Source organism: Drosophila teissieri, chromosome 2L (assembly GCF_016746235.2).
Source record: "Drosophila teissieri strain GT53w chromosome 2L, Prin_Dtei_1.1, whole genome shotgun sequence".
NCBI lineage: Eukaryota > Metazoa > Arthropoda > Insecta > Diptera > Drosophilidae > Drosophila > Drosophila teissieri.
Window position 1 is genome coordinate 14,898,780 of NC_053029.1, and position 15,544 is coordinate 14,914,323.

The following is a 15,544-nucleotide window of genomic DNA, read 5'->3' on the forward strand; positions in this document are numbered from 1 at the left end:
TACCAGCAATGATTCAGTTCACTTAAATATGATTTACATATATACCATACATAAGGTTGCCATGGGTGATGGAGGTACGTAGAAACTGAAATGAATGTGTTACAATCTGAGTGACGTTTCCTGCAAGAGTGTATTTCATGATCATATTTGGCATTGGGATCGATGTTTAAAAGCACGTTATACACGTATAAACAAAAAATTTATGAAAAATTGTATTCTAATATAATTCAAAAGTTAATATGAATCAAGTGGAATTGAGAAAATGAAGTAAGGCTATTAATCCAATGCAATATATTACTAAAATGCAACCCTTTAGAAAAAACTTACTTATGCAGCACCACCAAAAAACCACCCCCAAAATGAACCCCATTAATTTACTGTACATAAAATGCTGTCAATAAAAGTGTGCCACTATTGAAGAGAAATCGTAAGGCAATAATATATAATTTAGATGGCGGGGTAGGATTAAATAACATGAAGCATAATGCGCTTAGATAAAAGTTTAACAAATGCTACTAAACAAATCCATCTTTGACTTTCGAATAATATCTAATATTGAGCTCTCCGTGTTTTTATTTTCATTTTTATATGGATTTATTACACAGGCAATTTAATTATTATGTCTGCATACCCATATTTGTATTCTATAGGAATAAGTTTTATTCATAATATAATTTCTTTTGTTACCACTTCGTAGAAAATTGTTCATTTTGTTTAGCGTTAATTTTACGTGTCACCAAATAAGAATAGAAACAAAACCATATTTTATGGGGTGTATAAAACTTTGACAGCCAAATTAAAATAATTGTTACAAAAAACATTTCCGCGAATATTTATTTGTGCATAAACCTGTCGAAAAAAATGTTTAAATGAGCACGGGAATTTTAATGAGTGCGTAAATAAAGCGGCTACAATTTTAATCATTTAATACTTCGTATTAGATAGCAAGTTTAGGGTTAGACGAAAAACAAATGATTTTTCCGTCAAACCTGTGAAGTTTCTAGTTTTATTCACAATAATTGTATTGTTTTCTTTAATTTTTGGTTCAGAATGACAGCAGCTTTGTTGGATAATATAAAATTTGAACTTAAACGAGAATTGTTTTCGTTGGCTTGTCGGCCTGTCCGGAAGGAAACATTTTGCCTTCCCGCCTTACTTTCTTTCCTTCACCGAAAAGCTGCACTCAGCTTACTAGAGTGGATTTTAATTTGAATACTTTTGCGTGTTTTTGTACTGCAAGTTACCCTTTTTAATAAAAGAAAAAGGGACCTGAATGAGTGGAGTCTTCTTGCCGCTTGTCGGGTTTTGTGTATTGCTCGCATATTTTGGTCTTTGAGCATAGAAACAAGAGATTGTTTCTGATAGTCGATTTCCTCGACTGTCAGATACCCGTTACTCAGTGAGATTGCTAGGGAGAAATATAAAAATGTTGTTGGCATATCAATATAAATTGGCAGATAAAATAGTTTAACAGAAACATTTTTTAAAATTTTAGTCGTGATAAATTCCAGAGAAAACCATTTAATATACTTATGAACTAAAATTGAAAATGTTTTCTTTTACTTGCAGGTTACGCAAAAGATATTTCTGGAGTTAAAAGAGGTAAGCGTACGTATAAGTTAAATTGATAGGTAATGGACTGGAAAATAAAATACATTTTATAATCTCAGAGGACCGGTATGTTCTTGATCTTAAAATTTCTAGCTTCTTGGGTAAACTTTAGTTTAAATCAGATATTTAAAATTGGATTTCAGCTGGGTGGTCGTAGTAAGTCATTCCTCTAAACATGAATTTATTTGAATTGGATCACTGAAGTAGATTTTTTTCAAAAGATTTATTCATGCAATTGTGGTTTGAAATGTATTAAAATTTGTGTACTGATTGCGTTTTTGATTGCTTATGTATTGATTTTTTATCGTTAGTCTGTTGCGCTTTCGTTATTAATTAATTCTTGGCGATCGGAGTCTGCTAAATGCTGAATCAGAAAAGTTAAAAGTGCTTGCAACTCCCTTAGTTTCATCTCAATCAGTTCTTTTTTTTTAGAGGCCCGCACATTTGGCCCATTCACACGCCGGCACTTCGGCACGGCTCTCCGTGGGGCAATTTATAATATGTGGCGGCAAAGGAAGTCGAAAAAAGAGTAGTTGGAAAAATGCCCGACGTCGAGTAGCTCTAGAATTCGTTTAGGCTGCCCCACTCTTACGAGCCAACCCACTCGAAACCCCGGGCTTTTCCTCAACTCAACTCGTCCACGTTTTCCAACCATTTCTCCACCTTTGTCACCTTTTTGCTCCTCACCCTTGCCTCTTGCAGGTTGCATCGCTGTTGACTTGTCAGTTGAGTGACGGGCAAAAAGGAAAAATGCAAAGAACTGTAAAAGTAGTGGCTTTTATTCTGTTTTGTTTTTCCCGCTCATGCAAATGTTTGGGTCACTCGACAAGGCGTGGCACACATGTATTAAATATATATAAAATATATATACGTTGCTGTTCGATTTTTTATGATTCAATTTTATGCTTGTAGCGGTTGTGGTTCCTGGCCAAATGGCATAAAATCAATGAAGCTGTGGCGCATTTGGGTGGAAAATGGCGGCCATTTTGAAGCGCCCCCGCCCACTCGATTGTCATTATTTATTGAAAATATAGTTTGATGAGTTTTTACTTGGCCCACGCCAAGGGAGCAGCGTGGTCGCCGGTTTGCAAACGCTGCAGATGCTGCCGCGCTCCACACACCTTTTTCCGAACCCCGAACTCCGAGCCCCGGAAAACTCCTTCTTTTTCCGCCAGTGTTGTTTTTTGTGCTGCGGTCAATGGAATGGCTTTTTGTGTCTGCCTTCTGTCTGTTTGCCTGTCTGAGCTTGTGTGTTTTTTAAAATTGGTTAAATCAGCAAACTTTTCCCCAACTCTTTTTTATTTTTTTGTTGCGCCGCAAAAGCTTTAATTTATTTTTAAGGATTCTTTGTTGGCGGTAGATGAATAACAGGTAAATGTGCATATTATTGTTTCGTATTTATTCTAATTTATCTTAATTTAATTTGATTTGTTAAATATTTTTAGCACAAAAATGGCGCTGTCTGATTGCCTGTCTGAATTTGTGTGTATTTAAAATTGAATAAATCGGCAAACTTTTTCCCAACTCCTTTGTATTTTTATACTGCGCGGCAAGAGCTTTAACTTTTTTATAATTTGTTTCGTAAATTGACTGTAAAATGTCCATAGTTTTGTCCAATAAAAATTCTAATTTATTATAATTAAATTTGATTTCCCAAATCTTTTTAGCACTAAAACTACGGTGCAAAATAAATAACAATTCACATTGTATGAGAATCATTGCATTCATTTGGTTTTAATAACTTTTAGAGTGATACAAATTGCGATCAGCAAAATTGTCAATTGTTTCGTTGCGGTTTTGTTTTTATTTGCATTGAATTCTACTGCCTGTTTAAAATGGCTGGTATTTTTGGTCAGGATACATCATAGATATTCTAGCACCTGGTTTTATAAGTCCCCTTGGCCATAAGTGTGTATTTATCACTGAATTGTAAAGAAGATACACGACATTAAAAACAGTCTGCCGGCATCAAACTATAGTCCATTTCTTCCGCTTCATATTACAAATCGGCTGATACGATTATGTGGCGGCTTCTAGACATGGCATCACAGTAAAGAAATCGAATTGGTGTTGGGAATGGGAATTGCTGGCTCATATATCCATGTGCCCTGAAGCGAGGGGTCCTAAAAAAACGGAAAAAAACTATGCTATTCCGTGGGGTATGACCAGTTAATAGCATTTCCCCCCCGGTTACGCCCACGCAATCGACACAATATTCAAGCGAGTGTGTGCAACAGCTTTTGCTATTTTTTTTTTTATTTTGTTTTTTCTCCATACCCTGTGTGCCAAGTATCTTCCCCGGTTCGCGGATGAATCTGGAGTTATGCAGTTTTTCAACGGGAAGGAAAATAAGGGAAGTATGAAGAGTTGATTGCGCTACCGGATGGGCAAAAAAAAAAAATACATAAAGGGACAAGGAAGTTTGAAAAAAGGCTATGCAGATGATAGGGTTACATGAAAGGAAAAATATGCAAACGAATAGGTTGACCGACTGATTAGTTTGCGCTCCGCTGCTCTCACGGAAAGTGAAATAAATAAAGTGTCAAGACATGTGGGAAGTTTGTTTCATAATATCAACTTTATATACTGTACATATATACAAATAAATACGTTTAACAAACTTGAGGGTTGTTATAACTATTCAATGTAGGGTATGCCATATCGAAAACAGCTAGTAAGAGGAGTTGTTAACAAGCTTGTAAATTCCCTCGATATTTGCATGATAATTTCTTGATCCTAAGCAGCATAATAATAATCGCTGGAGCGGTTTAATTTCCGTTGTTCAAAGCATTTTCATCTGCTTTCCTTGCTGTGAAGCGGATTGCAATCCTCCACGAACTAAAGAGCTGCAAACATTGTGCTTGAAAACTTTCTGTTGCCGGGTATTGTGCACTTGCCATTCTTTTTTTTTTTGTTTTTTAATTTTCCCCCCATTCCTTTTTTTGCAAACAGATTTGCCCGTATCAGAGACAGAGCAGACATTTCTGGAGTTTGAGCTAAATGCGAAGTGGTGGCAGGCTGGTAGATCCTGTCGAGGATGGGACAGCTCCCTAGTTCCCATGACCATCCTGCTATTTAGCCATGTTTTGTTTGTTTTTGTGCTCTAGCTGCAGTTTGAGCGCTGCCATTCTCTAATATCCCCCGTATTTCCCTCTTTCGGTGTTCGTACTCGCTTTGCAGCCATTTTTATCTTCAATACACGCCCATTTACTCTGTCTGATGGCTTTAGGGTATATTCATATCCGTTGTGTTTTCAGACAGGAAGTCGCGAACTGGGAGCTGAGTAGCTCAGCGATATGTGTGCATTCCGCTCCTGACTACACTGATAAACTAAAAAATTTGAAATTTAAATTCGAATTTATTATATATGTATGTAACTCTATTTTAAAACTATCTTTATACATAATTCATACTTTTTTATTTACTATTTAGGAAAGCTATCAACTGATAACCATTTTTCATAATAAAAAAACAATTTTTAATTAGATTTAAAGTAATTATCAATCTAATACGGATGATAATTTATTCAAAGACTTCAACACATGTAGTGGTGTAGGTAGCTTTTTATTATTCCTGAAAAGCGTGCTGGCTGTGTTTTGCTGCTATTGTCTGTCTAATGATTGGCAAAAACCAGCGGATAAGCTACTGTCTTCTTAGTAATACATATTTACTCGATAAGTGTACATAAGGTGCATATAGATACAGCTGTACATATTTTAAATCGGATCACCCAAATACGCTGCCAGCATTTTCGCTAATAAACTTTGTCGCCGGGGATTTAATCAACTTTATTTTATTGTTCATCCTTGCAGCCAAGTCTGGCCCATCCTTTTTTACGAGTAGCTTACTCCTTCCTGAGCCACGGAACCCTTTTTTGTTGGCCAACGGGATTTTCATTTCATTTTCTGCTCTGAGCTGCCTGCTCCTATTAAATGGCCTTGTAGGGTATTGGGAACATTGATTACCAAATGTGAGGCTTAAATGTCTGGTTCGGTTGCAACAGTCAATTCGGTTGTTCCAACGCTGCCATTTATCGGTTTGTTAAAATTTCGTTTTATTGCATGCCACGTTTTCAGTTTGATTTTGACTTTTATGAGGCGCTTTGTTAGCTTTTCAATGCCACTGTGGTAGTATCTTTTTTTTATAGCGGACTCTTTGATAACACAAAGTATTAGTAGAATAATGTGTCTTTTATCCATATATCCATAGATAAGTACCCTCATATAAATAGCTGCAATGGCCTTCCCTTTTAACGAGTTATAAAATTAACCTACAAAATCATGATATAGGGAATATTATAGATATTCATGATCAGCCTACGCACTTTCACCACAAATACCTACACACCCATTCCACCAAGAAGCCAACCAGACATTTTCTCTGGGACAATCTGAAAACTCATTACCCAACGCTAATCAAAGGCACACGCAGTGGGCCAGCAAACGTTTTTATGCCGGGTAATTAGGATGTTGGCAGTGCCAAGGGGCGGACCACATGACCCACCCACGAATAACTCAGTTATCAGACACGAGCTGGCTAATAGAAGCATTATGCTGCAGGACTTCGCCTCCGCAAATGAGTAAAAAAGGACGGAAAACGAATGTATTTATGTATATATGTACAGCTCACGCAGTGGGTCGCAAACACGCAAGCGAACTAATGTGCACAACTTAATTATCAAAGGAAAATCGCAGACTTATGTATGAGATGCTCGATATAAATAATGGCCACCAGACAGGAGGCGTCTCGACTGGAAGGGGGCACAAGCTAACGCATCTTTAATGAACAAAGGCCCATATAGAAGCTGCCTCTTCAGACAAGAGAATAACTAAAGTTGAGATAGGGATTTCACGAAACTGCCTTAAAATTTAAAATGCATATTGTAGAGAACATTACTAGGGGCATATTTAATACCCATATCATTCTCCTGTATATCATATAACTAACACTCTTTAGAGTTTATCTTTAAATCATTTTTGGTGAAGGTAATAATTTTTTATGTATCAATAATGGAACAACATTTTGTAAAAGCTTCTATTTGTTTACTATTCGGAGAAGGAAAAGGAGTAATGTTTGTAAAAGGATTTTGCAATATTACGAATTCACGATATTTTCGGTTTATATATTTTTCAACAGCGCCTGCATTTCGCCTGCAAGTGGAACAGTATTCTTTTTTTTGTGTTCAGTTTTATTTTCACAATTTCATCGTCCACTTGTTTTTGCGTTCATTGCTGTCCATTTTGCAATCTGTAGCTCCCCCTCGTTTTTTCTTTCTGTTTTCGGTTCGTTGGAGCATTCGCCGTGTTCATTGTGCTATGCCGCATGTTATTAACCCCGGACAGAAAGTTTGGATTCGAATGATCGATAAATTACAATCGAGGGCTGTGGACTAAATAAAACCCATCGTAGATAAACCCAATTAGCTAACAACAGCGAATTAGGCACTCTGATGAAGCGAAATACCGGTTTCGATTGATATACAAGCCGATTATCCCGTTTTCAATGTAATTTTTATGTAATTCTCGAAAATAAATCATTTAAAAGAATTTTAAATTTCACTGGCTTAGCATCTTGAATTTGCATCAAACTTTTTTCAATTTTCCCCTATCAAACATTCACAGAGCTCTAATTTTAACTTTGTTTTCGTTGATTTCCCTTCAACCCCACAATTTTTTCAATCAGCCAATTTTTCAGCATTGCCTGCGAAAAGCCAATAAAACGCGCAGGGAAAAACAAATAAAAAGGGAAATAAAACACCCACAAAAGTCACGTTAATGCCGCCTTGGCAATTTCAATTTGTGTTTTGAACAATTTAATTTTTAAGCCGTCGACGGATGCAGTTGATGATTTTTCCATTTTTAGGGTTGCGAAATATATGTATATATACGTACATATATCTGGCCACCAAATACAATCAAAAGCTAAAAAATCTATTATTCAGGACCGCCGTTCCCCATTGTTTATTCAGTCAAAGCTGAACGAAACAAACAAAACTGAAATAAAAAAGCAAAGTGTGGAAACTTGAAACTGAAAAAAGGCAATATTGCTGTGCAAAGAAGCTGGGGAAAAGCGAAAAAGTATTGAAGCGCATCTCAGTGAAATTTTCTGTTGTCGTCCACAACAGAATAGAATGGCAGTGGAATACTACCGGCTCAGCCTTCAGCTTCAGCTCCAGCTTCAGCTTCAGCTTCGGCTTTAGCTCCAGGATATATCCAAAGTGTCAGATGTGGAGAGGAGCTGAGGATTTCCAATTCCACAATTCTCTCGGCGCAAGCGAGCAGGCATGCGACACAGAATTGAAATTGTTGGGTCCCCAAAAAAAAAAAAAAAACGGAAGAAAAGAAATTAAGTCTGAAACATGAAATAAAGATGAAGTGCCTGTCGAAGAAGCTGACTCAGTCAGTCAGTTAGTGCACTTTGTGTTTGGGGGAGTAGTTGTCGGATTTCCAACTGGGATTGCGATTGAAAGTGGGTTTCTGGGGATTGGACTGTGAAGGCTTCTCTTGTTTTGTCGTTTCTGCTCCTGGTGATGATGGCTGACGAGCCAGTAAAAATTAAAACTTGTTTACGTGGCGCATCGTTTTCTGTACGGGTGTGTTTGATAACACCATATTTTACGATTTCAAAAGGTTTGTTCTTTTATAAATTATTTAGCAGGTTATTTATTTAAAGATAAAACATTTATTTTCCAGTTGAAACTGACGAGATCTCTACTTTATATTTGCCATAAATCCATATTTCCCAGTTACGGTTCATATCCATTGTTCTCAGTACATTCTGGGTAAACATCTTTCATGTCTTGTAGCTTCAAACCGTTGTCTTTGCCCGACGTCGGTCCGACTATTTGTCTCCTTCAATTTGTAATCATTTAAATTGATTTTTCTTGTCGTTTCTTTCTGACGTCGCTCAATCTGCCCGCCACTGCGCTCCACTGAATGCCTCATCCACTCATGGCTCGTTTTAATTGATGAATTTACTGACTGCCATTGCAGACACTGATAGGGATAAGCATCTTAACCTTTTTATGACTTTGAGATGCTGGCTGTATTTCAAGGGAAAACTACCTACTGACACTTTCCCTGCTTCAAAATTGTCCTTTAAATTGCTTTTATAATTTGCTTCGGACGTTGAACCCATGGACTGCAGCGCACAAGCAAGCAGATTTATGAACCGATATCTTTGGTTAGTGACGTCAAGAACAACAGCCAAGCCCAAAAGCCGTACGAGTTGAGTAAAACTTCCTGAAGTTTGCCTTGGTTCAAAGCATTTACCAAAATAAAAACCTTAATTAATATTGCATGTCACACACATACTACAACATGGGGTAGGCAGGACTCGAGGGCACAATATAATTGAGATTGATGCAATTGCATATAAAATTCATATAAATTACTTGAAACTAACACAAAGACTCCTCCGACTCCATCGGCTCGACGGGCTCCCAACTGCGACAGCTCCGCTCCAGTGTTGTTCGCATTTTGTTGGCCAAAAGGGCGAGGAGCGGGGAGCGGGAAGTAGTGTTGGAGAACTCGTTTGCCCAAATGAGTCATAAACACTGAGGAGGCCAAAAGCGAGTGTCAAATGCACACATGTGCACCATCATCACGATTGGGATGAACCAAACTACATTTGAACTTGAAAAAGTTTTCGCCGAAATTTGTTTTCCGTCTGCAAGCGTGTGGAAAGTTGCTGGCAACCAGGTAACTTATTTGCATACTGAAATAATGGATGTGCGCTGCATTATTTTCCAGTGAGGGTGTAGTTTGGGTTAAAGCTGTTTAACCTTGAAACAAGTTGTGTTTCAAACATGACGTAGTCTTGCATTGTAGAGAATATGAATAAGTTTTTAGGTGCGATAATGATTTAAGGTTTTTCGTAGGTTTTTTAGAAACGTTTTCAATAGTTGTCAGCCTGTTTTTCAAAATCTCACTTGGTCCACCCTAAACACACTCCAGCGCAGCAGGAGAAGGCTTCAGTTTTCCTCCATGTTTGTTATATATCGTCATCGCCAGCTGCTTTTGATTAGCGCCTCCCCAACTATGCATCTCGATACATACATTTATGCAACCCATTTATGTATATCTACATACGAGGATGGAAGAAAAAGTATTGGGCCCTTGGGTTTTTTTAACACCGCTTGGTCAGCAATTGGGATTCAACAAATATGCAAATATTACAAGGAGCGATATTATTTATTTTAATTACAATTGTAGATCACCTGCATAGATTACATATTTTATACATTATAAATGACTTATGAGAACAGTTCCTTAACTTTTCGAGCAAACCTCTTGGGTTCAGCAGGGGTCTGCATGCAAGGCACAACAAAATGGCATTTGAAACATGTGTCAAGTTCCATGCACTTGTTTATGTTTGTCGGCCGAATTTCCCGCTCCGAGACCCCACCCCAAAGTCCTTCTACCCCACTGCCACCCTCCTCGCTCGCCAAGTTTTTCTGCCAACACAACTACAACTAAAACGGAGAGCAGACTTGACTTTGGCTTATTTATTGTCATGTGCCCATTTGGCTTCCTTAGCAGCTGAGAGCGCCTCGTGAAACGTGTTTGTTGATAAACACAGCCATGAATCATTTCTCGTCACCGTTCCCCATCCCCAACGCAACACCCTTTCCCCCTGCCTCCCATTTTCCACCCCCTCCCCCTGACGTTTTGCTTGATTTGCATATGTGAGCGTGTGTGTTCTGCACACAGAATTTTCTTGTTGCGCTTTTTATACCCATTACCCTTGGGCCAAGCGGGTATATTACATTTCAAGCATTTTTCGCAGCCTACTTTAGTTAGTCTTTATTTTTAAAGGATGTGCAGTCATATAATTAATAATTTTAACTAAAAATAAATATTTTTGTAATTGAAATTGAACTAGGAAGATAAAGTCTTAGAATTATTCCACTGTACCATTCTTTGTTTTCTCAAATAAAAAGGGTTTTAAAACACCGATTACACGGTATCTTACTGTCGAGTTGTCTTTTCATTCTTGGTTTTTTGTATGATTTGTTGGCGATTTTCACGCCTCGTTTGGTTAAGTTTCGTTGCGTTTCGCTTTTGAGCTTCTACTACTGTTTCGAGAATTTCATTTGTTTCCCATGTATACATGTCGCAATTTCTGTTGTATCTATGCGACTGGCTGACTGGAGACTACTGGCTGAATGGCTGGGTTGTGTATGTTATCTCGACAGGGCTACATGTCCATTGAGCTTTTGTGTTTTGAATTCGCTCTGGGGAATTGGTGGGGTTCTGCCTTCTCCCATTGGGAGAACTGCGAAACTCTGAGCCGAGCCCAGCGGCATGTTATGCTGATAAACACGCATAAAATTCATAAATTCGAGCTGCGGATTTAGCTAGCACGACATTTTAAGCTGTTGAAATATATCACAATGTTTTGTGAGTGGCACACATTTGTTGAATGCCTAATGAATCGGTAGTTTTGTGGCAAGGATATGAAGAAATACGACGTATGTCTAGAATTTAAATAACATTGAACAAGCAAAATGCGTAATAACTCCCAACTAAGATACAATAAAATATACAATTTCCAAATTGTTTTAAGGCGTATTAATGAAAAATGTCTTCTATTAGTTGGTAAGTTGTTTGAATGAAAATGTGCTGTTGATAGTTTAACATATATAATAAACCGCTTCTTTAGGTATACCAAAATTCCAGATAATATTCCTTAAAACACTGTGACTTTCATTTAAATAATATCCTGTCACTTTTGTTTATTTTCGCCCCAATTCCATTTCTGAGGTTTCTGCAGCGACGTCGTGTAGCAAAATTGGCAGTCGTCATTTACTTTTGTTATGCTAATCTGCTGCCATGGTGGATTCAGTCACTCCCATTTGGCAGCTGCCACGCCCCTTGTCGCCCATTGTCGGGGTAACCCTAATAAGCCCTATTATAACGCTTTGCTGCCACCGTTAATGCCCATCGCTCCAATTATTTTAAACATATTACAAGCAGATTTGGCACAGATTACAAATTAGGTTGGATGCTGCGGCTTGTTGGTGTGAATTAGTGTGGGAGGTGTGTAGATATGTAGTTTTGTATAGTTAGTGGGCTAGGGTGCTGACTCTCGTAACTTTGAAGTGCTGCGAACTTGGCGCACTTGATGGCACTAATTTATGCAGGGCCAACAATGCCACACCGCATAATCATAATCCAGACCGCGTGGCTAATTTGTTTATAATTTTCATAACTTAACGTGTGCGCTAAGCGTAACTCATTTCCTCTTCTTGGCTATCCATTTTCCCGCCGCCTCGTATGACTGCCATATATTTTGGATCCCAAATACGCATCTGTGGGTTTCCTTTATCTGCATGCCATGTGTGTGTGTTTTCATTTGTGTATTTTTTTTTTGTGCAACACTTGGCATCGCACGACTCGACTCTTGGCAGCCATGGTAGGGGTAATTTTGCCGTCATGTGCTGGCAAAATGCAATTATTATAATTATTTTTTGTTAAACGTGCCACAAAAAAAAGACTGGAACACAAAGGCTAGTGGAAACAATAGAAAAAAGCTAAAAATGTATATAGTAGGCATACAGAAAAAGTGAAAGTTGCGTTAATTTATGCTCTGAAAAAAATGTACATATCTGAGGTTATTATTCTTCCTTTATTAAATTGTTCTGATTTTTATTAATGATTCTTGCTTCATAAATGTATCAGGGGTCACACATGTTTTATAATTAAAATATTTAAAAATAAACCACATATAAGAATTTCAAATTTACTTTTTTCAGCCTGAACTATAATGGTAGAAAATATTTGTGATTTTGTAAAGGCTCACATGGCGTATAAGTCGTAACTGAAAATATGTTCCTTGAATTTGTTATTTGGTTATAATATTTATGCTACATACAATTCTCGTTTGCGCACAAAGCAATAATAATGGAATTTGTATCGAGAAATGTGCCACAGAATTCGTTAATGCTGTGCTCTGAAACTATTCATTATTGAAACGCTGGGAAAGCCAGCGTGCAGGATATCTCCTTCAAAGCACCCACATCCAATTTACCAAGTTACGTGACTTGGACAGCGTTGACCGTTAAACCGAATGTTGCATCAACCCGGTAATTAACGGTAAAGCGCTGGTCCGATGAGGACATGGGGAGGAGCTTTGAGGACGACGACGACTGTGACTATGAGTCTGACTCTGACTCTGACTTTACCGACAACGCGCACTGTGTTTTGTGTGTGCGCTAGTTAACGCCGTTGTTGTTCCTCGTAACTGTCGGAACCGGCACCCATTCCTCTGGGTGAAGTCCTGCTTTTGATTGGCATACGCGGGATGGATGCCTCCGTGTATAAACGTGACCATAACCAAAATCCCCCCTGCCTTGCCTGGCCTGTGGCCCCCTGCCCAGAAAACAACCAGCAGCTGGGGGCCACACGCACCAAATGGCGACGTCTTGTCGGCCGTTGAATGCCGCATTTCATTAACTAGCACAACGGCATCGCCAACTGCAACTGCATCCTGCATTCAGCAGTGTGCATTGTGCACGTTCATTGTGCGTGTGCATTAGCGATCCGGCCCAAGGCCTCCGCCCTTCCACCAACTGCCACCCACAAGCCAACAGCCCACAGCCCACAACCCAGAGCCCATCACCCATTACCCACGGGCGCATTGTTTACTGTGGCTTGCAGCATATTGGCTGGAGTAATACCCATTTAAAAATCCAAAACTCATTCCTTTTACTGACTTATGTAGGGGAATTTTGGTCATTTATCTGCTGTCCTGATTGATTCCTTTGAATATCAACATTATTAACTAGAAACTTAAAACTTTAAAAAAGCATCCAAACATTAAGTTTTTGTAAACATATTTAGAAAACCTTTTAGCATTTACAATGCATAAGACAACCATAATTAGTTTTTGTTTACAATCACATTTTCGAAGCAAACTCCCTTAGATAATCTATTGTATTCATGCAGATAACTTCGGAAACACAGTGCATCGTTGAAAATGGTTTCCCTGGGAGGGTGGCAGTGGACTTCCGTAACGGTCATAGCAACCTGCTCAACATGTTAATGCAACGGCGAACCAAAATCCAAATTCCCCTGCAGCAGCTGCTTGACAACAACCCCACAGAGATTGGGTTGGTGGGTTCTGGTGGGGGGTTAGGTGGAATGGGGTTCTTGGCGTGATGGGTTTTGCTACGTGCATCCAAAATGTTCAGCCCTGTTCCATTTGTCCAGCTGCTGCTTTTCCGAGGTGCCACTGCGGCCTCTCTCCCTCTGCTTTCAAAAGATAATTCCACATTCCTGGCTATCCGTTCCAGGATTCCAGTGTTCTTCTCTTCCCCGCATTTTTATTTGATTTTAGTGCTTTTGCCCTTTGTTTCGGTTCTATTTTTCCCCAGCTCAAATTGTGTGCTTTGCACTTTTATTAGTTCTGCCTGCTGTTCGTTGTGCTGGGAGTTTATATCTATCTATCTTTAACTGTCTATATACATTTCGTTGGCTATGTTACAAGAATTTAGTTCCCAGTTCTCAGCATTTAAATATGATATATGACAATTTGACCCGGGAAGCTTGCGTTAAATTTGAAATGCAATTTAATATTCACAGCAGTATATATAATTAATTACTGAGTAAATAAAAAAAGAAAACCATTGTAATTAATATTAGGAAATGATTTCATTGGATTCTTTGTTTCAAGTTAATGATGAAAAACATCTATTTAAAAAGTGTACAAATTTATATATTGCTGCAAAAAGCGCTCACTAATTATATTCGCACAATATACCCGGTTCCCCTAAGATACTGAAGTGCGACTCAGCGCTGTTTCCGATTAAATTGGAAACCAGTAGCCAGTATCCAGTATGCCACTGTAGCCACTATAGCCACTGGGACCCCTGGGAACCCACTTGATTCAATCGCTGGCCTCTCAGCTCATGGCGTATTTATGAATGGGTTTGTGGATTTCTTATCAGCTCAGCGCGTTCATCGCTGGCACAGAAATTGACCGATTGGGAGTGGTGTTTTAATAACGAGCTCAACTTGAAAAAATACACCACATACAACAAGAGTTGATAACATATAAATTTGATTACCCAGTGATAAAGATTAAAATTAGCTCACATAGAGAATAGTCGTGGCCGAATCGAAAGAGCTCGACTCGCACTTAATCTTGCCTTACCCCGAAATTGCTTTCTATAAATCCAATCTAAGACAACACATACTGTTCCACTTAAATCGTTACCAGATTGGCTATTAATTTGCCAGCTTGACATTTGAACTTAGCATGCAGTGCGGAGTAAACTTATGTCAATGCCCCTAATTAATCGAGTTCATTGCCTTGACCAGTGGCAAAAAGGCGATGGCGAAAGAGAACCAACAAAGTGCAAAGGGAAAAACGAAATCAAAAGTAAAAGGCGAGCAAAAGAGACAAGACCGATGACCTTCGCTTAAAGTTCAGATGTAAAGTGCCCCTGCAATCCAATGGAAACTGACACCCTGGCAAAACTCGGCCCCAAATGCACAGATACAAATGCAAATACAAATACAACTACAAATACCAATACAAGTACATGTACAACCTTCCATTTCCGTTTCCTCCCCATCCATCTATGGCATCCCTCTCTTTCATTCCTTCGTTCTGGCTACGCCGTCATGCAAATGACAGGTAATTGACCTCATAAAGTATTCTCCACTCGGTTGGTGGGTGGGTGGTTAGGTGACTAGGCGGTTAGGTTTGGATGGTTACCCTCTTTGGGGGTGGGATGCAACAATTTTTACTTTTCATGTGTAATTTGATGTATGTGCGCGGTGCATGTTCGCCCCTTTTTCCTTTTGCTCGCCCATTTAAGTGTAATTTTCTATGTCTCTGTTTTATTTCTTTTTTTTTTTTTTTGGTTTTTTTCGTATACATTTGTCACGTTGCCAAGAAGGAGAAAAAAGGGAGAAAAATAAAGAAA

At 38.6% G+C, this 15,544-nt stretch overlaps 1 protein-coding gene across 4 annotated transcripts in view; it reads left to right on the forward strand.

Annotated features, from left to right (window-relative positions):
* The window catches only part of LOC122611843 (disintegrin and metalloproteinase domain-containing protein 10), an 88,196-nt gene that overhangs the window by 7,118 nt on the left and 65,534 nt on the right, over positions 1-15,544 (forward strand). For all 4 annotated transcript variants that reach the window (XM_043785190.1, XM_043785191.1, XM_043785194.1 and 1 more), the window contains one exon: positions 1,570-1,602. In XM_043785190.1, the coding sequence (XP_043641125.1) occupies positions 1,570-1,602 (33 nt within the window). The remainder of the gene's footprint in view (positions 1-1,569; positions 1,603-15,544) is intronic.